The sequence below is a fragment of the Urtica dioica genome, chromosome 7 (genome assembly GCF_054948205.1).
Source record: "Urtica dioica subsp. dioica isolate 48M chromosome 7, U.dioica_male_clone48M_v1_H2, whole genome shotgun sequence".
NCBI lineage: Eukaryota > Viridiplantae > Streptophyta > Magnoliopsida > Rosales > Urticaceae > Urtica > Urtica dioica.
In genome coordinates, this window is record NC_142762.1 from 39,561,066 (window position 1) to 39,585,563 (window position 24,498).

At 33.7% G+C, this 24,498-nt stretch overlaps 2 protein-coding genes and 1 non-coding gene across 3 annotated transcripts; 2 read left to right on the top strand and 1 right to left on the bottom strand.

Annotated features, from left to right (window-relative positions):
• Positions 1–8,929: 8,929 nt before the first annotated feature.
• Positions 8,930–9,013, bottom strand: TRNAM-CAU (transfer RNA methionine (anticodon CAU)). The gene is given in 2 exon segments: positions 8,930–8,965; positions 8,976–9,013. It is a non-coding gene; the product is annotated as a tRNA-Met (tRNA).
• Positions 9,014–10,239: 1,226 nt separating this feature from the next.
• On the top strand, positions 10,240–10,824 carry LOC149391474 (uncharacterized). The gene has a single exon (XM_089619997.1). It carries the CDS (start codon positions 10,240–10,242, stop codon positions 10,822–10,824), a length of 585 nt encoding a protein of 194 aa, XP_089476123.1.
• Positions 10,825–19,347: 8,523 nt separating this feature from the next.
• Positions 19,348–20,196, top strand: LOC149391475 (uncharacterized). The gene has a single exon (XM_089619998.1). The coding sequence runs from the start codon at positions 19,348–19,350 to the stop codon at positions 20,194–20,196; it is 849 nt and encodes a 282-aa protein (XP_089476124.1).
• Positions 20,197–24,498: the final 4,302 nt, after the last annotated feature.

Genomic DNA, 24,498 nt, shown 5'->3' on the forward strand with positions numbered 1-24,498 from the left:
TTCCAGATTAGTATGATATTGTCCGTTTTGAGCTCAAGCTCGCACAGTTCTGTTTTTTGACACCTTCCAAAAAAACCTCATACTATTAGAGTTGATGGAACACTTATATCCAAGGCAATCCTTGCATAATCTTTCGATGTGAGATTTGAGTTGTTACCTCAACAGTTTCTACCATCCTCTTGTATGTATTTTGATTTTTAATTTTATTTTGCTTTATTTTATTAAATTCTTATTAATTTATTGGACTGTATTATATGCCGGATTGGAGATGACTAATCACCTTTCATTATCCCAATAAGGAAGTACTCTTATATCTTATATATTGTTTGATGGACTTTAAGGCATGGACTTATCCAACAACAAGAAGCTTGCATCAACTCGATCGATTTCAAGTGTCTTGTGATATTTCATATGTTAGAAGCTCGCACTTCTGGTGTAAAATTTGATCCCACTTAAGGTATCATGGTGTCTTGACAAAAGGCATTCGATATCTATAAGTTTAATTTACTTAGTTTCTAATATAAAACTTTGTGCACTTATTTAAATGTAAAATTTCCATGTTAGATGGTTTGGACACAATCACACAAAGAACAGAACACCAAGGACATGGCTTTAATCAAGTTTAAAGCAATTGCATAATTTGTCAAAATAAAATGATAATAGTAGCACGAATAAAACAAAACTAACATAAATATTAAAAGAAAAATACCAAAGGTATCGCTTGTGTTTAATCAAAATGCATATTTTATCTTTTAAGTTTTCAGATATATCAAACATCTTCTTTCAGTTTAATATAAATTACGCATACCTCTCCTAAAAGTATGTTATATCGCAAATACTATTGTTTTCGTTTATTTTTTACAAAAATAATTTTGAATTTCCCAAAATACCTTTAATAAAATAAATATTTATTTATTATTGTATTACGATTAAATTCTAATATATTTACGGTTAAATTTCTTATTTCCGATGGTTTGCGTAGAAATTCAATATTTTTTTTCAATTAAAATGATTTGGAGGGATATTTTGTTCACATAATGTGACAAAAGTCCCGTTTACATAACGAGTTCAAGTCCAATTCTTGATATAGTAAAAAATAAAAAATAAAAATGATTTTTTAAGATTAATTTAGTGCGTGTTCGTTGGAGATCGTTGAAGATCATCGGAGATCGTCGAAATTTGTGGAAAGAGTAAGTACCGAGAGAATTAGAGAGTTAGAAAAGTAAGAAATATTTTTGAAGGCGTAGTTTTGTCCAAAAATGTGACAAAAATCTTATTTTAGAGAAAATGTACGTAACAAATTTAATCTTGATATTTTATTACTAACTAAATCTACATTTCTCTATTCAAACTTTAAATCTTCAATATCGGGACTTTATAAATAAGCTTTGCCAAACAAACAAATCGAAGACAAAGAAAACTACGAGCACATTCATTTATAAATGTTAATATCAGTATGACTATGAACAAAACATATAGAAAACAAGATTTATAAAACACACAACATGCATACTAGTGTGTATGTATGCTTATATAGGTTAATATTAATGAGCAACAAAACAAAAATTATAAAACGAATTAATAACTACTCAAAAGTTATAATGGAAGAAAAAAAAAAACTATTCAAAAATTATAAACCATTCCGTCCCAAATTAGTAACCTTAATACGTCGGACTAGGAACTACATGTCAACCTTTGAATATGGCTCTAGACGTATATGTCTATATGAGTCATGATAGCAGACATCATCTCCGCACACACAATACACAGCTAATTCCAAAAATATACAAGCCTTGAAATTCATCTAATTTTCTATATTTCAAATCATCAACATGTCAGAGTCAGTTTTATATAATGTCTGGCTTTTGGATCATCTTTTGGAAGTTGAGTTTAATCTTCAGCATTGTTGCTCGGTTCTTCTTCATCGATGATTGCGTGGTCTCGATTACTTTTTCTCTATTTTATTTTTTGTTCTCATTTTATGTTGTAAAAAAAAAATCAAAAATTCCATGGCTCCCAAACAATTGAGTGAGAGCTAAAAGATTGCTAATAAACAAATAAGGATATTACACGTAAAAGCTAACAAACAAATAAAATAATGTCACATTCCTCTTAATTAATCATGAGATAAATTTTAAAGTACAAATAGTTGGAATACTTTTTCTCATTATCCATTAGAAAGGATTTATTCTTATGACTGCGATTGTCATTTAATACAATTTTATTAATGACATTTGTTATTAAATGCAGTTTTTATGACATGTTTGTCATAAAAATAGAAATAAACCTTACTAAAGGATACTAGGAAAAAGCTTCTATTTAGCCATACTTTTAGAATTATCCTATTTTTTTATGAGATTTGTAAGTATTTAGGCCACTTTAAACATGTGATTTTTGATATAGCCTATGTTTGACAATTTTTAGAGATATAGCCAAATGACTTATGTGGCAATAATTAAAGTCTGATTTACCCTTATTTATTAATAAATTCGTCAATTTCTCTCTCCTATTTTTTTTCAAATAATTTTTTTTGCATCAAAACTTCAAAAATTCGTATCTTTATCATACGAACTCGAAATTGAGTGATTTCAGATCCTACAAATTCGTGGCGTCGAGATCTTCAAAAATAGACCCATTGTGTATGATGAAAAATTATGTTTAATGTATTATATTTACATTTCCATTTATTTTTTTTGATAAATTTCAATTATTTCCATATTTAAGGTAATAACATGATTTTTCTACATCCATGGTATTAAAAATGATTTTTCATCAAACACAATGGATCTATTTTTGAAGATCTTGGCGTCACGAATCTGTAGGATTTGGAATCACTCAATTTCGAGTTCGTATGAGAAATATATGAATTTTTGAAGTTTTGATGAAAAAAAAATTATTTGAAAAAAAATAAGAGAGAGAAAGTGACGAATTTGTTAATAAATAAGGGCAAATCAGACCTTAATTATTGTCACATAAGTCATTTGACTATATCCCTAAAAATTGTCAAACATAGGCTAGATCCAAATTTCATAGTTTCATTTTGCCTATTTTGCTACACTGCCCTTTTTTTATTATCTGGAACTCGCCAGTATTTTTTATTTATTTATATAAATTACCTTTTTTATTTTGTAAATTACCATTTCTTGCAAGGAAAAAATCAGAATGAGAGTTTATAAAAATTTATGCATAGAAACATTGGCTATTTTTTTAAAAATGATACTTGGAAAAATTGGTTAATTATTAAATATTCTTTAACTTTGAAATGGCTTAATTCATCTATTTTAAATTGTTTAAATTAGTCATCTAGCTCTGAATTTCTCACCGGATTATGTCAAACAATCACAATTCAAGAAGAAACAATTAATTTTTTTTTTTGACAAAAGAAACAACTTTTGAATTACATGTATATCATTGATTTGGACATCGTAAATACAACACATACAAGCGCGCGTACACACACGTGTGTATATATATATATATATATATATATATATATATATATATTATATATATATCATTTTTTATTTTGTTAATTAGTCTAACTAATTGTATGGACACCATAATAATATTTTTTTTATTGATTTATCTTTTATTTAATTGAAAATTTTGATTAATTTAATTCTTTAGCCCAAAAATTACGTCGTAGATATATATATATATATATATATATATATATATATATATATATATAATTAAGTCTAGATTATTGAAAAAATTAAATCACTATCAAATATCCATCTATACACGATTTAATTTAAACGGGTATTGATTTGTAAAAAAAGGCATGGTAGGATTTGGATCTAAATTATTATAAACAAGATTAATTAATAGTCGAATTTTAATCTATAACAATATTTTTTTAAAAGACACGAATTTGTCACTTCCGTCCCATTCCAACATGTTATACTTGATATCGAAAAATATGGTCATATCATATACATAGGTAAAGAACAATAGAAACTTATTACTTAAAAGTTGCGTGGCTAAGATTTCCCCTGTCAAATAGGGTGACCCGAGTTAATTAATTCGGTAGCATCAAAACGTAGAGTAGTTTGCTTCTGAAGCGATTCATATGAAGTGGACAGGTTTCTGTTTATTTTTGAAATAGCTAGGAATCGAATTCATATTGCAGATTTTTGTAGAAGTATAATATATGTTCATCGCTCGCTGTCAATGCAGACTTCCAAGTTCCCTATATATCAAAATATCAGCTCTCTTTATTTAGAAAAGAATTGCATTATTTACAAGTTTTTATGTATAATAATAATGTATATATATACTTTTATTATCAAGACAAAGAAAGTTTACTATAGTTTATCCAAACCCATTGGGTTCACATCCACACTCACAAACAGGCGTTCTCTATGAAATTCTCTTAATTATTGACCACACAGCAATGATGAAGTATTGTAAGAGTAACATGTGACGTTGCTTAACAACTACATAGTGACATGATAAACATGTTATGTGTTTTCTACACTGAATTACAAAAAAAAAAAAAAGAGAGAATAAAATGTATAGAAGAGATAACATCCTAGGAACAAAACACTAACTCGCCTACTGATTTTTTGTAACATGACTACATGAGAGATGTCAACATGCAATATATAATGATTTGCGATTTTGAATATAATATCTCCACAGTAAATCTAGTTACCAAATTAGAACGCACTTATGAAAAGGCTAAATTAAAAGAGTCCACTCACTAGTAATTGACAATATACATTAAAAGAAAGTTAGTTGGGAAGTCCATTACTTTTAAGCAACCCATAATATATATGTATACTAATGGTTTAGGCAATAGGTTGATGCATTATTATTATCGTCGTAATAATCAAAGCTTTCACAACGAAAGAAAATTAATGAAAATCTAAGAACTGATAGATATATATATCATATGAAAGAGGCTAGCCGTTGAAAAGAAATTACAAAAAAAATATATAAACGCCAAAATTAATAAAAAATAATAATAAGAAAACAAGAAGACCAAGCATGTCGGTGCTAAAACCCTACCGTATTGGATGTCAAAGGCGTATAAAGAGGACCCAGGATTGCATTGCATGTGACGTGTTTAATTGAATGAATGAATTAGAAGAGCGTGACTTTTTTTTTGTTTTTCCATTTTTGGTGGCTATAACCATACACAGTCCACATCGCCATGAATTTCCTCACATCACATGCATGTGAACACTCTAAAGTCCAAATCAAAGTCATCAATTTTTTCCGTCCTCGCAAAATAGACGAATTGATTTTTAACACAGCACATATATTACTGATAGCAAAAGCACAGCCATTTTGATTGCGCGTTCATTAAAATATCCAAGTCTAATAGCTAATACAAGTACTAGTCAGCAAGGTGGGAAATGCGTCGAATTTATCATATTATTAATTTTTTGGAACGTTATCGATCCGACATGATTGGAAGATTTTGTCAATTATGCTTCAATCAAACTTGATAGAAAAACTATTTTGACGCAAATAATTCGAGTGGTAGTCTACCAATAAGAATAATATAAATTTAACGGAGATTTTAGTAATTTTAATAACATATTATGATTTATCAGCGAGTTGATATGCATAGCATCAGGATGGTAAGCTGGTAGAAGCGATGTGGAAAGGTCGTTTATTTAGCGCGTCTGAAGTTGAATAATTAGTATTAATTGTCTCTTCCGTGAAAAAAAAAAAGATAAATTTTTTTATGTCTCTTTTTATATTTTTTTTATGATAATAATATATTATATTTGCACATAATTTTACTCGAAAACACTAATGTAACAACTGATTTAAAATGAGACATAAAAACTTACCGATATCTCTTGAATAAGACATTAGTTTTTAAAGAGGTCCTTAATTTCTTTAATAAATTCAATATTTTCCAAATAGTATTGTTACTGTAGCTTAGACCGTTAAGATGGGAACTCATGCACGTGAGTGGCAATTTGACGTGGCAAGTTGAAATTGCATATCTATAACATAGATAATAAAGAGGAACTTCACTCCTCCCTTTCATCTTAAGGCCGCCACGTGGGCGTCGTCAAGCGTCGACATGTGGTGTTTTTTTTTTTTTTGCCTTTGCATTTTCGGGGGGTTTTTTTTTTCTTTGCCTTTCGTTTTTTGTTTTTTTAAGTTTTTTAATATTTTGTAAACTTTTTTTTATTTATATTGGTTTTTTTTCTCTCTCTCTCATCAATATATTTTGTATAATTTCTTTTATGTATTTTATAATCATAATTACTCATACTATATTATACTATATCAATAACAAACATTATTTTGACTGTATGTTAGTTTTATATTTTCTTTATTAAATTCTATTTCTTTTTCTCTTTGATATTTATTTCTCTTCACCTTATATGTGTCTCCATATTTCATTGAAAAGCGAACGCACGTCTTATTTACCCATGAAAGTCTAATCAATGTGCAAAATAAATTTTTTACATTTTATTATTCGTTCATGATTTTTAAGGGTTTTTCTTGATTATACTATATCGTTTTTTTTTAGTTTTTTTTCAATCTATTTTGTAAATTTTTTTTTATGTATATTTTTTTTTTCTCCCTCTCTCGTCAATATATTTTTTTATAATTTTTTTATGTATTTTATAATCATAATTACTTATACTATATTATACTATATCAATAACATACACTATTTTGAGTGTATGTTAGTTTTATATTTCCTTTATCAAATTCTCTATCTTTTTCTCTTTGATATTTATTTCCCTTCACCTTATATGTGTCTGAGTGTCTCCATAGTTCATTGGAAAGCGAACGCAAGTCTTATTTACCCATGAAAGTCTAATCAATGTGCAAAATAATTTTTTTACATTTTATTATTCGTTCATGATTTTTAAGGGTTTTTTCTTAATTGTCGATTTATTTGGTGTCAATTGTTTACGAATCTTGATAACACAAATTAATTTCTACAAATTTTACTTATTATTATCATATGCTAAAATCATTCGCGCGTATCGCGATGCTAAAAACTAGTATCATATATGTATAGTGTTTACGCACATCCAAACCATCACACACTATAATGCCATGTGCTTCGTCTTTATTCATCAATTTTTCTTCTTCTGTGACGAATAAATTACCGACTGTCTGTTACTTACCTTGAAAAGCACGCCAAGCAAAGAAATAGGCATGCTCTCACGACCAGATAAGCGACTGGGGAATGGTATGGATGGGAGTGACGTGTTAGAGATATTTTGTTTCCCATGCAAGTTGATAATTACAAATATACTTAGAAACAAAAAGTGAATGTGTTCAAAACGGGCTCATTATTAATTGGTCATGGGAACCACCATGCTCGTTTTTTTTACGAAGTACTGATTCAGTTGATTATATTATTAGTATATCATACATATATATCGCTATCAAACGCATACGAATTTACAAGAGAGTAATAAGTCCTTCCAGTAAATAAATAGGCACAAGCTTGGTTATGGATTGATTCGAAGTCAAATCAAATAAATGGTCATATTTTGCAAATCCTATACCTATTAATATCATGGTTTTTAATGTTTGATATCAGTCAGTGCACAAAATGACATGACAAAGATTATTGACTGTTGTTGCCGTGGAAAATCAGTAATCCATTTAAGCTGTAAGACTAACTTTTCAATTCAAAGAATAGCAATAACACCACCAATAGCTTTTTACTAAGCAAGATTTGATCAGTTCAGGGATAGTCCAGGAATTCCGATTAGCAGAAAACTTATATTTTTCCCTAAACCTAATCTCTCCTAGCTAAAGTGATTAAGTGAATTTTATTGAAAAATAATTTATTTATTGATAATTTATGAATATGCTACTTACAATCCTAATCTTACTAAGAATATAAACCGCATAAAAAATGCTAATTGCTGAAAATAAATATCTGGACAAAACCATGGCTATATTATATATGCAATAATCATATGGAAAAATTGTAATTAGGATAGCCTAATTTCACTCTATTTGGATATGCCTAGTAACATATCTAATTTAAGCAATAACATAGCGTAACTATATATATATATATGAATATGTCACTTACAATCCTAATCTTACTAAGAATATAAATCGTATAAAAAAATGCTAATTGCTGAAAATAAATATCTGGATATAACCATGGCTATATTATATATGCGCCATAAACATATGAAAAAATTGTAATTAGGATAATATAATTTCACTCAATTTGAATGCCTAGTAACATGTCTAATTTAAGCAATAACATAGCGTAACTATAGTTATATATGGATCCAATTATTTAGTTATATATGGATCCAATTATTTATTATTTATTAATAGAAATTAAGAACCATTTAAGTATGTGCACCGACAGTTTAAAGCATTCGATCAACAAGAAGAGAGGCATGATAAAAGAGATGCTAAAATGGGTAAACCCAGAAGGACCACTTTTGTGATCATTATCATTATTGTTGGATGTTTTTGTTGTTTCGAGGACAAAGCTCTTTTTTTTTTTTTTTTTTTTTAGTAAGTTATTTGATTTCGCTTCCAATAACGGACGAGCAAGAATGAAATAATTCAGGCTCTGAAAATGGCAACCCAATTGGGCATCAGGCCCGTAGGTTCAGAAATTCGTTACCGCTTTTGTTGAAATCTCTTACTCGCAATGCGATAGCAAAAAACAGAGACTTTCGTATGAGCATCTATATGTGCTTCTCTTTTGTTGCAAAAGGGCTTTTAAGAGACAAAATAACGGCCCGTTTGTGTTTGTGCGGCACGTGAAACTTAATCCTCAAAATGTTGAAGTTACAAATCAATATTCAATACCTTGGTGGATTCTTGTTGTATCACCGTTTAGAGAAAATGAAAACTAAACGTGAAATATGGACGCGAAACTGTATTAGTTACTTTAGTGGCTTCTTGTTGTAACTTTGTATTACCGTTTAAATGAATTGAAAACTAAAAAAATGTAAATTGGGGTGAGAGAGGCTCGAACTCTCGACCTCAGGATCACTCTAAGCTATGAGACCTACGCGCTAACCAACTGCGCCACCACCCCATCTGTTGGCAATTTCCTTGCGTTGATGAATTTAGTATAATATCAAGTGTCGCAGTAAAAAATAATCCATTAAATTGGAAAAATGCTATATAAATAATTGAAACCCTTCGCTAATGTTTTCATTTATTCTATCGAAGACCGATTTTTTTTAGAAAATGGCATTTATTGCCTTTATTTTGAGATTGGTAGACTTCTATACCTCTTTCATGTTTTTATCTTAAGAATGCCCCACATTTAACACAGAAAATGAGCATTTATTAAGATAAGAACATGAAAGGAGGCATAGATCTTTATCACTCAAAAAATTGGGAGAATCGTGTCCATTCCTTTTTTTTTTTTTTTTTTTTTTTTTTTTTTTTTTCTAGAATATAAACATGTCATATTTATGTTCGATGCCTTTTTTTCTTAATTTTTTATTTTATGCGCTATGTAGTTTTAATTTATGAAGATTATAAGTTGATGAATACGGATATCGTAGTGTTATGTAAAATTTCTTGCGTTTCAAATCACGACAAGAGGCTCATGTGCACAAATTAAAAAAAAGTCATTCTGTTCTTTTCTTGTACCTTTTGTCATGGGCAATTTTTTTCTATAATCTCCTATATATATCCTCTACTAGGTTGGACAATAATTGGTTTCTTTCGTATTACCATAGTATTTTCTGATGTTTGATATAATATTGTTATTCATCAACGCGTTGATATGTCAACGCATTCACATGTGTGCGTCCCATCTGATATGTGGGCCCCACAACATATCTTGACAGCGCTGATATATATCATTTTTGTGTTTTATATTTTGGACCAATTTTATGTCATTTTATACAAATTCCTTAGAGTGGACAATAATAATATTTTTTATTATGTTTTTTAGTTTTTATATTTAATATCAGTTATTAAAGAAAAGAAAGATGTGACATTTGAAAAGAACAAAATTCAAAATGATATAATAGCAAAAAAAATCAAGTGTAAAATATAGCGTGACAATTTTCTATTGTTATTCATCTTGTTTGTCTGTAAATTATTATTTCCTATATTGATTATTGTTCACATATTAATGGTTATTCATAATTTATTGGCCACTTTCTTTAGCGGCCACAAAAATATAACATGTTTTATGTTACCAATTGGACAGAGCATGGATAATTATCAGCGCATCAACGGTTTGACACGGGCATTGGACTCCACATTTTTTTTGGCCAATAGAAAACTGCCACATCACCGCTAATGGCGGTGATTATTATTATTTTCCTATCGGATATGAATATTAGACAATATGATACATGGATCAGCTTCGGGTACTCGGGGCTCCGGGTTTCGCATCTCTTTTTCGCCGATGACAACCTTATTTTCTTCAAGGCATCCGCTCGTATGGCCGCGACCGTCAAAAAATGTTTGGAAGTCTACTCTTGCGCGTCGGGGCAGCTAGTCAATTACGATAAGTCGGATGTTTGGTTCGGAAAGAAGGTCTTGTGGAAGGATAGGGTGGAGGTGGCATCCACTCTTAGAGTCAAGATCTCGGCGGGTCATGAGAAGTACTTAGGCCTACAGATGACGATGGGGCGGCATAAGATGGATCTTTTCCGGTATTGGAGGGATCGGGTGTGGCGCAAGATCAAAGGGTGGAAGAGCTCGTTTTTCTCTCTTGCCGGGAAAGAGGTGATCATAAAGGCGGTTATTCAAGCGATTCCGAGTTACGTTATGCATTGCTTCAAACTCCCCGCGAAGATCATCAAAGAGCTTCATAGTTTGGCCTCTTACTTTTGGTGGGGTAGTTGTGAGGAAAAACATAAAGTTCATTGGGGGAAATGAGATAAATTATGTGTCCGTAAGAGTGTGGGAGGCATGGGATTCCGAAACCTCGAGTGGTTCAACCGCGCTCTCTTAGCGAAGAGTGTGTGGAGGCTTATTCGGGAGCCGGGCTCTCTCGTGGCGAGGGTCCTCCAAGCTTGCTACTTTCCAAATTCTTCCATTCTCTCGGCAACTTTGACTTCTTACGCCTCTAGCCTTTGGAATGGTCTTCTTTGGGGCCGGGAGGTTATTACCCGGGGATCGCGGTGGAGGATTGGAGATGGTTTGTCCGTGGATGCTCGGAGGGACAGGTGGATTCCACGGCCGGGTGATTTTATGGTCCGTTTCGATTCGAGAATTCCTATGGGTACACGAGTGGCTGACCTCAGACACCCAGATGGTAGTTGGAACATTCCCCTCCTCAGGGCGTGGTGTCCGGAGGATGATGTGTCTACGATTCTGAAGATTCCGGACGGGTTGAGAGGTGAACCAGATGCTTTGTGCTGGCATTTTACCGAGAATGGGGAGTACTCGGTGAAGTCAGGTTATCATTTGCTTGCGGAGACGACCGGGAAGGCTAGTTCCTCGACACCGGACGCTACAGAGAAGTGGTGGAGAAGTCTATGGCGGATCCAGGTCCCACCGAAAATAAGGGTGTTTTTTTGGAGAGTGGCGAAGAACTGGTTGCCTACGTATGATACCCTCCGCAGACGTGGTATTCAAGTGGAGGCGCTCTGCCCAAGATGTCGGGCCGGACCGGAGGATATCTTCCATGCTCTGTGGAGATGTAAGGCTATCTCCCCTCTTTGGAAGGCCACAGGATGGTGGCGGGTGATTAAAGACGTGTGTTGCGGTGACATCATCGGTTTCCTGGGAGAAATTAAGAAAGCCCTGTCCAACGAGAACTTCGAAGTGTTTGTCGTCCTTACGTGGAGCGCCTGGAATGCTAGAAACGAGCTGATACATTCAGGTAAAAGGCGGGGTTTGATGGACCTTATCAACTGGTCCACTCATTTCCTCGACGACCACCGCCAAGCCTCCCTCTCGGGCCGGAGACCGGGGTCCAAGTCTGCTACGAAGGTTCGCTGGCCTCCTCCCCCCTTAGGTACGGTAGCGCTCTCTATTGATGCGGCGGTGGCGGGCGCGGAGATGAAGTGTGGTGTTGGTGGACTCCTCCGTTCCCACAGCGGCCAGGTCAGCGCCGCCTTCTCCTTTCCCTGTGCCAGGCCTTATGGTCCTCTGATGGCGGAGCTCCACGCCATTGTGAGCGGTCTTTGCGTTGCTAAAGAGCTCGGAATTGATGATGTTCTAGTCCAGTCGGATTGTGCGGGGGCGGTGGCGCTGATCCAAGGCGACTGCAGAAGGGTCACATAAGTGGATTTATTGGCTCAGCTGGTGCGTAACCAAGCTGCGACCTTTACTAAGTGTAATTTCATGTTCATTTCGAGATCCTGTAATGTACCTGCCCACTGTTTGGCTAAGAAAGCTCTCAACTTGAACTCTGATATGTTTTGGGAATCTAGTTTCCCTGCGGTTTGTAATTCCTCGGTTTTGGCAGATTTGCCTTAATGAAGCTCCTGGGTTCCTTCCCAGTTTTTCAAAAAAAAAAAAAAAAGGAAGGCTAAGCCAACCCAACAAGATTATCGATATTCTCAAGTCTTGATCATCATAAAACAATTAATTAGATTAAATTTAAGCTTAAGCTTGATAAAAACCTAAGAATTATAGTTTGATTCGAGCTCGACCATGTTCAATTTGAATTCAATATCATCTTGAATTTAAACGAGCTTCAACAACCTTGGTCTGTTTAAGAATCTCGTTGATATTCTGTCAAGCAATCAAGCTCGAGCTCTATAGAACAAAGAGTGTTCATATAGAACTCAAAGATAAATGGAGGTCTTGAGATTGAATAAATTCTTTTTTAAGTTAAGAAAATAAGTAGTTAAGAACTTAGGCTCAAAAAATAATCAAGTTGTAATTTTTATGCAACATTAAATATAAAAATAGTAATTGTAAAAAAATCAGTGTTCCTTCCAACTATGATCGAGCTCTTGAACCTCAGTGAATTAATAAACAAGAATAATATAATCAAGCTCTTGAACCTCACTCACGGATTCATAAATAATCTACGCTTGTCTACATGACGAGCCACACATGAGCAGAATTTTATCATGCCAATTCTTGAACAGTTCACAAGCACACGTGCTTGTAGAGGCGAAACTACATGCATTTAAAAGTTCCCCTATCTTTTTATTGATGGTGTTATTTTTTTTAACTACGTGTTTTACAAAGGAAAAAGAATCAGATTTGGTGTTTTTGGAGGGTAACACGATGTTTTTTTTAATCTAAAAATGAGTAAAACAATATAAAATATAGACATCAAACTCCTTACATCAAAGTAAAGTAAGAGTAAGACCTCAAACTGTACAAGATTCAAAACGAGAATTAAGCACTTCGTGTGAAAGTTTTCAAAAGAATGAATACAAAAGTACAAAATGAATTTAGAGCAATTTCATGTCTCGTTAAAAAATCCGTCGAAGATCAATGGAGGAATTCAAACACCTAATGCGAGAATGGACGTCTGGATATCTGTACGGCCAAAACTCCACCTTGAAAAATGGCTGTTCCATCTTCAAACCAAGTCCCAAATGAGACAAAAAAAAAAAAAAAACCGAAGAAAAAGCATCAAAAGAACTTAAAATACTCAAATAAAAATTTAATAACCTACAAGACAAAATACTCTTCTTAATCCATGTACGCTCCGTTACGCACCCACCCGCCACCGATGAAGATGTACACACCACTGAGAGCAACCCGTAGCCAACGACTGAGGGACCCGTGATCTTCGCCTAGAAAAAAACCACTAATACTCGACCAAAAATAAAACTTCAAAGCTCTGCGGAATAGAACAAAGTGTAAAAAGCACGTGTGGAGACGGAATGAAAAAGGGCGGCATCGGTAGATCCACCTATACACGACCTCCATCATAGGGCAGAATATGCCTCTGGTTCCAATGGAGCAAGATGCCGATGCAAAGGACGCATAAAAAATCACACCTACGAGGACACGATGCTGATTAGAAGCATGAGTGCAGTCCGGCGAAAAGAAGCAGATCTTGGTCGTCTAGGAACACGAGATCTACCATCATCGGAAACCTCCATGGAAGGGAACCTTCCTAAACCAGCGAGCAAAACTTTGCAACGAGTATGAGTTGTAATGGGTACACGAATGCCGATACCCGCCTAAAAAAATACGTGTTAACTCGTACCCCTTAATCCGATTTCTCTAACGGGGCGGGTAATGGGTATACCGCCTGGTAACGGGTGCGAAAATTGAGCACTCCTTAACCCCTGCAAAAAAAAGAAAAAAAAAGAAAAAGAAAACTGTTTTAAATTAATTATAGAAAATGACATGGTTTTGATTTGGAGTCGACGAAACCTCTCATTTATCTATGAAAAATCACCACATTAAGAATTTGAAAAATAATATACAAAATTCTACAGACCACCGTAAACAAAAAATAAAAAATAAAAGTCTACATATTAACATAAGTGATATTCATTATATTCATACATTAATTTTAATAAAAATAAAAAACAACAATTTAATCCAATACTTAACAAATTATATATCTAGGTTTTAAAAAAATAACAGGGCGATTATAGCATTTTCGTTACCCGACATGTACCTTCTAAAATGCTAACGGGTAATACCCGTTAGTCCATTAACCTGTTTTGAACGGGTATTACTTGACCCGTTTAAGTCGGATAACGGCGGATTAACGGATTTCGAGTAAAAATGTCATTCCTAGCTCAGACGCGAAGAAGACAAGCCGCCGTCAGTCACCGTTGTCAGAGTTTGGTCTTGAAAATGTGTGCACCGTCTGAGAACCGGAGATGGAGACTTTAAAGAGCCAAGGTTGGGAGAGAGGAACATTTATGAGTAAGCTCCCCTCCCAGGTCGGAGTACGCTAATGTGGCGGCTCCGGACACCAAGGTAATGACATCGTATAGAAATCTCTAAGGTAAACCTAGGTAATTGAGCAAAATGGAAATTGCACTTCCAATAAGACTGAATTCCAGTCCATAATGGAAGGAAGGTTTTTGACCATTAAGGAATGGAATTCCTGTCAAATTGGAATAGAACCTTCCTTACGGTTTGTTTCGGCACTATTCATGTAATATAAAATAATAATAAAATTAAATCTAAAATATATCCTATTATCCGAAAAAAATAATTTATAATACCGGAACATTTGGTTATGTGAATAATAATATAACGAAATTTTTTATTTCGTAAACATTGGCGAAACTGACAAAATTTTCAATTTGTTCAGTTCAATAGCCCAAATTTACTCTCAAGTGTGAAGAAGTTTAGGAGAGATGAATATTATCGCTAATGAGTTTCGGTGTTATAGTCGTTTTAAATTATTAGTTTTTATAATTAACTGAACTGTTAATTTTGTCTATTGATTTAGTAACACTAAATTATTTTATTTCGTAACAAACTTAAAAATTTATTGCTCTTAGTATAATTACATCCTTCTTGAAAAAAAATTCTAACTTTTTTAATAAAAAATTTGGCTGTCTTAAATCTTAATAAAAAAATTTAGTCACTCCAAATATTTTTGTTTTTATGTTTGGATAGTTGCCCCCATTCAATTTCGTTGATGTACTAGGTTTCTACTTGAAAATTGGTAAATATATTTTTGAGCCCCAATGGCAACAGATTAGTGGGAATTATTATGGTAGCCCTTTTTCTATAATTTATCACAAAAATAGTATACTTTACATTTTTATTACGAAAATAGTTTATTTTAAGTTGTAAGCATACATTTATTTTTAATTTTTTTTTATGTTTACCATTCTTTTCAAAGAAATATGTGTACTATTTTAGGCTCTAATTAACTTTATTTAATGTTTACAATTTAATTCTAAAGGAAAATAGTAAAAATTATTTAAAATATTTTAAAATAGCAGCTAGTTTTAAAATGTTACACTTAAAAACGGTTATTTGTAAATCAAGCCCCCATTCTTCTACGCATCCCGCCCTTTTCTCACGAAGAAATAAATCAAGCCCATGATAATCATATCGGCCCATATTTTCCCTTTAACACATTCCAAAACAAATGAAATAATAGTTGAAAGTTAGTCGAGCGAGCTATCTAGTTTTTTTTCCTTGCTATTTTATAATTTGAAGAATATTTCAATTCTCATTATTATTCCGAGAGTATCTTAACTTTCACAGTTTTTTTTTTTGTTATTTATAAATTTATTTGTCTTACTTTATTTTTTACGGTTTCATTTTTTTTTTTTTGGTTGTTTACAATTTCATTTAAAAAGACAGAAAAATGATCTAAAAATTAAAAATGAGGAATTTATAAAATATATAAAATTTGAGATATTTAGGAAATTACCATCTTCATATGAAGTGTTTGTGGAACTTCCCCAAAATTATGTCAGCTAAATTTGGCGCGCGAATATGCTAACTTAACTCAACAAAAGTGTTTTAAGCGATAGATTTTAATGAAGTTTTAAGTAACTCTAATATATAACACACAAAATACTTGTAGTTGTACATTGCCTCATAAAATCTGAAGAAGATTGATCAAAATGTTAGGAACTGCATATACTGTATATCGGTTTTGAAAAGCTCAATATATTGTTGGCAAAAAATATTATCGACAATATGTGATTATGTTAATAGTATCATGATTATATAAAAAGTTACGCATAACAGTATATATTACGTACTATAACATTATGGGTGTAAGCTTGATAAAAGAAAAATGTTATCTTCATATTATTATCATTCATCCTTATTTTTTAAAATAATTATTATTATAAATATTTTCATATTATTATAATTATTTACATCGCCCATGATGAATTTAAACAATTATATTATTATAAAACGATATATATTAGCAAACAAACACACAATTGATTTAAAACTCGTAGACCGTAGTATGTAATATTACTAAACTATTAGAAAAGTTGACTCAGCTGTACAGTCAGCATTGCCGTTATTGGCTGTTAGCTTTAGATCTTGATATTGGTATAAAAGCATATGTACGATACGTTCATTCCTTTAGATTTCACGATATAAAGCTTCGAGATCTCTACTCTCTCTTTAATCTGCTCCTTAGCATAAACACACTCCATGGAGTTGTTTTAAAGATAATTTATCTACGTAACCAATTTCAAATATAGTTTTAAAAATATAATTAACATTTGATAAATTTTACAATTTAGCTATTTACAGAAATAAACGATTAGAAAATATCGGAAATATTATTATATAACATAAATAATAGAAACCAAATAAACGAAAATTAATTGAAATGAACCCAAACAATTTTGATATCGCAATTAATTGGATTGCAAAAAAAAGAGAAAATATTATAGAATAAATCAAGTTAACATGTATTAAAGTTGCATTATTTGACTACGATCAAAACGTTGATTACATATTTATGTTCAGCCGATTTTAATAAAAATTAATACTATAATTTCTTAAATGATTAATAAAATCACGTCATCATTTGTGATTGCATTTGAACTTAAATAAAACGTTGACTAAATTGTAATATTAATGTTTTAAGTGGTTTAATCAGTATAATTTTTATGGTTTTAAATGTTTCAGACGTGCATTGATAATGTAATATGGAGGATTTCTCCAATGAATTTGATACAATAAACGCAATACCATATCGCACGTGCAATGTTCTCATGACTTTTGATCCTCAAAGGGTTGATCAACCAACATTTATCAATACCATTCAATGTTCTGTTTTTAATCCTCAATTATCAACACCACAAGACAATTCAATCACTCAACACTGATGGGAGTGGTTTTTTATTTTTATTTTTATTTTTTATTATTAAAAAAAACAGACGGGACTAATTAATTGGATGAGCAAATTCCATAACTTGCTTTTGTTACTTTCAGTTTCCTAGCGACGACCCAGAAGTTCAACTCCTAGTTAATTAATAAATATACATATATCCACTTATAGATATTTGCTACATTTGTATTATTCACCTTTATTGTGTGCTTTCGGTTTTATAAAAAAAAGAATCAGAAATGTCAAAATAGGCAAATGCGACAGGTGCATTAAATTTTGGTTCTACCTGCAAAAACAGAGGATTTATGGGTCATTATTCTAGTCTGATGTTATAGCGTCTTTTTCTATATCGAAGTAAAAAGACACCCCTACTAAAAAACGACATAAACTCAACAAGTCGACGAATTATCGAACTCGAACTGAAACCTCAACAAAATCAACTCTACAAAGAATCTCCGGGTTGAAATTTGGGGTCTCTCGAGTATCGGTCAACCATCTTTTCTTCGCCGACGATAGCCTCATTTTTTTCAAGGCGGGGGAGAGGGAAGCGATCGAAGTTCGTAAGTGCTTGGAGAAGTACTCTCGGGCTTCGGGCCAAGTTATTAACTTCGATAAGTCGGAGATTTGTTTTGGCAAGAAAGTCAAGCCGGAGGTGGGAGTTGCTTTGGCGAACGTGCTATGTGTCAAAGTGACGGACGGGCATGAAAGGTACTTGGGACTTCCTATGACCATGGGCCGGTGCAAGGCGGAGCTTTTCCAATACATTAGGGAGCGGGTGTGGAATAAGGTACGGGGATTGAAAAGTTCTTTTTTCTCCTTTGCGGGGAAGGAAGTGATAATCAAGGCAATAATTCAGGCTATACCGAGCTACGTGATGTGTTGTTTTATCCTCCCGAAAGGTCTTATTAAAGACCTACACCGGTTGGCGGCCGACTTTTGGTGGGGAAGCACCGAGGATCGTAGGAAGATGCATTGGGGCAAATGGGAGTACTTATGCCTTAGGAAAGAGGAGGGAGGTCTCGGCTTCCGACACTTAGAGAGTTTTAACCAGGCGCTCTTGGCTAAGAGCGTTTGGAGAATCGTGCGTTTCCCTTCCTCGTTAGCAGCCCGGGTCCTAAAAGCGTGCTATTTTCCGGACTCGGACATTCTCTCGACGACCAACATGAACTACGCATCTAGTGTTTGGAGAAGCCTCATGTGGGGGCGAGAGCTCATCGTTAGAGGGTCAAGATGGCGTATAGGCTCGGGAGGCTCGGTGGACGCTCGGTCCGGGAGATGGATCCCAAGGGCGGCGAGATTCACGGTTAGGGAGCCTCAGCGTATCCCGCATGGTTTGAAAGTGGCGGAGCTTAAGAATGAAGATGGGAGTTGGAACACTACCCAAATCCGAGAGTACGTTCACGCCGAGGATGTGGAAGAGGTGCTAAAACTCCCGTGTACCGCGACGGACGTTCCCGATGAGCTTTGTTGGCATTATACAAAGGACGGTGAGTACGCCGTTAGGAGTGGATACCGTGTGGCTAGGGAAGGAGCAGGGCGTGGTAGCTCTTCGAATCCGGAGGCAGCTATGAAGTGGTGGAGGGGGGGGGGGGGGGATTTGGAAACTCGACATCCCTCCCAAGATGCGGGCTTTCTTATGGAGAGTCGGTTGGAATTGGCTTCCCACAGCGGTTAACCTGGCGAGACGTGGGGTAAGAATGGATCTGAGGTGCCCGAGGTGTAACGCAGAGCATGAGAGTACGTTTCATGCCATCTGGGCTTGTGGTGTGTCCTCGAAGGCCTGGAAACTTACGGGGTGGTGGAAAAGTATCAAGGAAGTTTTCTCGGGAGATGTGGTGGCGCTCCTTATTCAAATGAAAGCTTCGCTCTCACCGGTTGATTTTGAAGCCTTCGTTGCGGTGGCGTGGAGCTGCTGGAATGGTCGAAATGACGAGACCCAGGCGGGGCGGCGAGCAGATCCGACAGATTTGGTGAATCGGGCGCTTCACTACCTGAACGAGTTTCACCAAGCTAATCGTACCAAGGCCCCAGCTAGACCAAATCGGAGAAGCACAAACCGCTGGATCCCCCCGCCGGAAGGGGTCACAGCGGTGAATGTGGACGCAGCTATGTCCCGGACCGGAGACTCCTGCGGCTCAGGTGGGGTCCTGCGGAACTCCGCGGGGCTGGTCCTGGGATCCTTTATTGCTCCGACGCGACATCCCCTGCCTCCCCTGCTAGCGGAACTGATGGCTGTTATTGAAGGACTGAGGGCGGCCAGAGAGCTAGGCGTCAGATCGATCCAGGTCCGCTCAGACTGTGAGACGGCGGTTATGCTCATCAAAGGGTCGCGGCGATCGAGAAAGGAGGAGGGACTGCTAGCGGTGGAAGCGGCTAGGCTGGCGCAAGGTTTTGATGATGCTGACTTTTGTTTTGTACCTAGAGATTGTAACTCTATTGCTCATCTTTTAGCTAAAAAATCTCTGTTGTTTGATGGCCGAGTGGTCTGGGAGGAGGTTGTTCCCCCAGATCTTATTGAACTGTGTTTGGCTGAAGTGCCTCAATGAATCCCCTGTTTTACCAGGTTTCAAAAAAAAAAAAAAACAAAGAAGGCTGTAAAATGGCTAACAATTGGTAAAAGACACCTTACATTGATTTCCAGGCTGATTGATGTATTCTTGGAAGACTATCTCTCATGATCGTATATGTATAAAAAAAATAAAAATAAAGAGCAACCGAAAGAGCTATGATTTACATGATGAACAAAAGAAAGGCTCAAGAGATAATGGAAAAGGAGTCAGACTGCACCCATTCTTAACAATTTAGATTAGTGAAATTTAAGAAATTAAGGGTCAAGAAAACTATATTTATGTTTTATTAATTTAATGAGAACTGTAATTTTATCTACGAGAGAAGACAAAATTACACTTTCAAGTCATTAAATCAAGTTTTCACTCTCTAAGTTTTCACTTTTTTAAGAATAAATATAAGTTTTCAATTATATTCAAAATTTTAAGTTTTGTCCAATCTCATGGGTAGTTTTGGCTCTTAATTTATAATTTTTTTATGTTTTTTTTTAGTGTGTTTATAATTTTTTGTTAGGTTTTTGGAAACCAAACTCAAGTTTTGTTAGGAAGATTTTCCGAAGATTATTTTGACACATTTTTTTCTAGTTATTTTCGAAGTTTTTTTTTTCTTCACATTTTTCGAAATGTTTTGGAAAGAAAAAAAGTTTATTATTATTTTTGAAGTTTTTTGTTTTTTATGTTGTTTTTTTTATGTTACTTTTTTAATTCTGCAAAATAATAATAGTAATTTCGAAAAAACAAAAAATGTTAAGAAAAAACTTCAAAAATGTTCAATAAACATGACAAAAATTTAATTTATTTTTTTAAAATAAAAATAAAAATGCTTGAAAAACTTCGAAAAAGACAAAAATAAAATGTTAGAAAAAATGATTATAAAGCTCGAAAAAATCATTTCTAAATTCAATGAAACTAAATAGTTTTAAAATGTCTAAAAAAATGTTAAAATTTTATGACTACATGAGTTTTTCTAATAGAGTATTTATGCTGTTTCTCATGATTACAAAAAATAGTTTTCGAGTAGTAAGGTTTTTTGTTAGATGAATGTCCATATATGTAGAACAAATGTAATATATAATTAATATACACATATATATATATACATACATATATACATATATGATCAAACTTCAATAAAATATAATTGAGGTTAAAGTAACAAGCATGGGTGTTTAAGAAAAGAGCCTACTACTCGGAGAGATGCAAGAAAAGAGCCTGCAGCTTTGAATAGCAATGTTAATTGGTGGGTCGCAAATTATGTGAAAGATTATTAAGAGATGAGACAGCAAAATAACGAAAAAATAAAAAATGTAAAAATGGAAATCCAGCTCATTTTTCTCAAAGATTGATACGACCCCACGTGGAGTGGACATGCCAATGCTAGCTCACGGGCTGGCATTTTTTTTTCTTTATTTATTTATGTTTTCATTGAATATATATGTACATGTTTCCTAAATCTTGAGACATGTTATTGAATATGTTGATAATATGAAGAGAGGTGATCATATCATAGCTGTCTGTCTTCTCGTCCCCAACGCTGGCAACAAAAAGCTTATATGACCACTGCTTTTAAACATTTTGTTGCAGCCAATGGTATGTGTGGCAGTTTTGGACCAGTTTTGGAAATTTGATATATAGTTGTAATTTGCAATAGTTTAAGATATTCAAACGGGCCGGCCAAACGCGACAACCCTAAACTTTAGGGAGAAGAAAAATATAGGATTAATTTTTTTGAATGGCTTATATTAAATTTTGTAATTATTTATGTCACATATTCTTTCAATAATTAATAACAAAAATCTAGAAAATATAATATTTGATTAAAAACAATTATAAAAATTAAGAAAGAACTAGATATATAGCTTATTTAGACTTACTATATTAAAGTATAAAACAATAAAAAAAAAATCTAAACAAAGACAAAATGCATTCACCCATATTATAAGAAGAGCTTGAGTATAATACCCAATTTAAAACATAAAATTGTCAAAATAACCAACGTAAGGTTTACTTTGTACAGTAATCAATAAACCACATAAATTCACTTGAAGAGACAATAATACCCTTCATTAATTAGTTAACAAAAATAAATATATAAATGAAAAATATTACAATAAATAACTATTTCATCAATAGATTAAAAAATTCTCTAAAGATATTACGAGATCTTCACTGTCGGTCTTCAACGCCAAGTCAATTTGCGCAATTTTCCGTCGATCTTCACCTCCGATCCGTTTCGAACTGCCAATTCTCTGACCGGAGATACATAAAGTCGCCAATTCTCCTACAAATAAATTGAAATCAATACAAATAAACAGAAATAAACAATATTAACATGAATTAATTACGAAATAAACAAAATAAATCGAATTAATACGTATTAACATGCATTAATACGAATTAATACTGGTGAGAGACGAGCCAACCTCGCGAATTCTAGATCAAGGCGGGGGTCTAGTCGCGTCGTCGTGCAAATCCGGGCCTGACGTCTCCATGGGTCGATACTTTCCTGATGGGATCACCGGCGTTGACGCCATTCTTCCTCGCGACGCATCTCTGACGACGCTTCATTCAGATCCGGTGGCAGACTGTCCTCTCCATGCGCCTTAGTCGCTTGAAACAGAGAGTCGTCACACCACCGGCCCGGCGTCAGACTAGTCGCCTCCTTCTCGCGCGTTGCCCAGATCCGAGCCCAGGCGCATCGTCTTCCCCGGTCAGAGCTCGTCCCCGGCGACTCTCTGCGACAGAGAACCAGAACCTCGTCGTGCGTCTTCGGCGACTCTTTGCAGCGGAGAACCAAAACTCGAGGCTCCACTTTGGCGGAGGGGGTTGCTTGGCGATAAGAAATCGATCGTGGGTCTAGGGATTGCTTCATCTATACCCATTTGAAGAACCGCGTAGGGAGAGAGAACACACAAAGAAAAAAAAGAATAAAATTAAAATAAAATAATTGATTTTAATGGGTAATCAAATCCTTAAAATCAGGAATGTGATTTTTCATTAACTACATTTTTTTATTTCGAAAATAATTAAAAAAAAAAAATCGAAAGCAAATATATTTAATTTTCACGTCATTAAAATTGACTATTTTACTTAAAATTTTGAAACGTTGATTATTTTGCAATTCCAACGTTTCAAATTGACTACTTCATATAATTTTTCTATTATAAGAGAGTTAGACATGAGATCGGTTATATTTTTCTATATTCTATCTTTTAGTATTTGAATAATTAAGCGATAAATCTAATATGAGGATACCATTAAACTATTTCAAAAAGTTTTTTTCAATACTTGAAATTTTTAAATTTACAATATCAATATTAAGATTTTGTAATTGATAATAATTTCAAAAGATTACTAACGATGCTTTTATATAAACACGACTAATAAAATCTGAGTCTTTCGTTCGAAAGTGTGTTCTGAATGGATTCTTACCACCACAAACCTAGGGAAGAGGGGGAGAGGTTGATTGTTTTGTTTGTGATGCATAAAAAGGAGGGAGACTACTTTTCACGATACACCTTCGAATACTAAACCTAGTTAATATATAAACAAGCATTATAAGTGAGAGATATACCATATCACAATGCTTGCTTCACTGAGATCACTTAATGTTTATTAGGCCTAATTAATTTATTCACAATATCAACGAACAAATGCATGTTATTGTATAAATACATAACATTTAAGCAATCTTGTTTATGAGTTTCATATATATCCAGTGGCGGACCCAGGTAGAGGCATGAGAATGCCTTGGCCCCCCTTTCAACTAAAATTTTCAGCCCAAAAAATTTTCAATCCTTTTTTTTTTTTTTTTTTTTTTACAGCTAAATTTTTTTTAGCCCCCCCTAAAAAAGAATTCTGGATCCGCCACTGTATATATCTATATATGAAAAGTCATAACCCCAATATGACTACCTACTCACAATTTTACTAAAGAAAATCTTGATTATTTACTCATTAAATGAAGATGAATAACCATAAAAAGTTATGTTTCATATGGAGATTGAGGTAAACATGATTTTAACTTTAAGTCTTGAGAAGCGCATATATCTTCTTCAATATCTCTATAAAATATCTTGGAAGAACTATTATAAGTCCAAACTCTTTAGGTTTCATATCCAAGCATCAAATCTTCTCACAGTCATCATTAGGATTCAATTGTCCATTTTATCATAAGATTGTAAATATATTTAAGGAACTTAATTACAAAGAGATATTATGCCACTCTATACTTGATTTTTCATATGTAATTGTGAGTTGTTTTAGGACAAATACTTATTA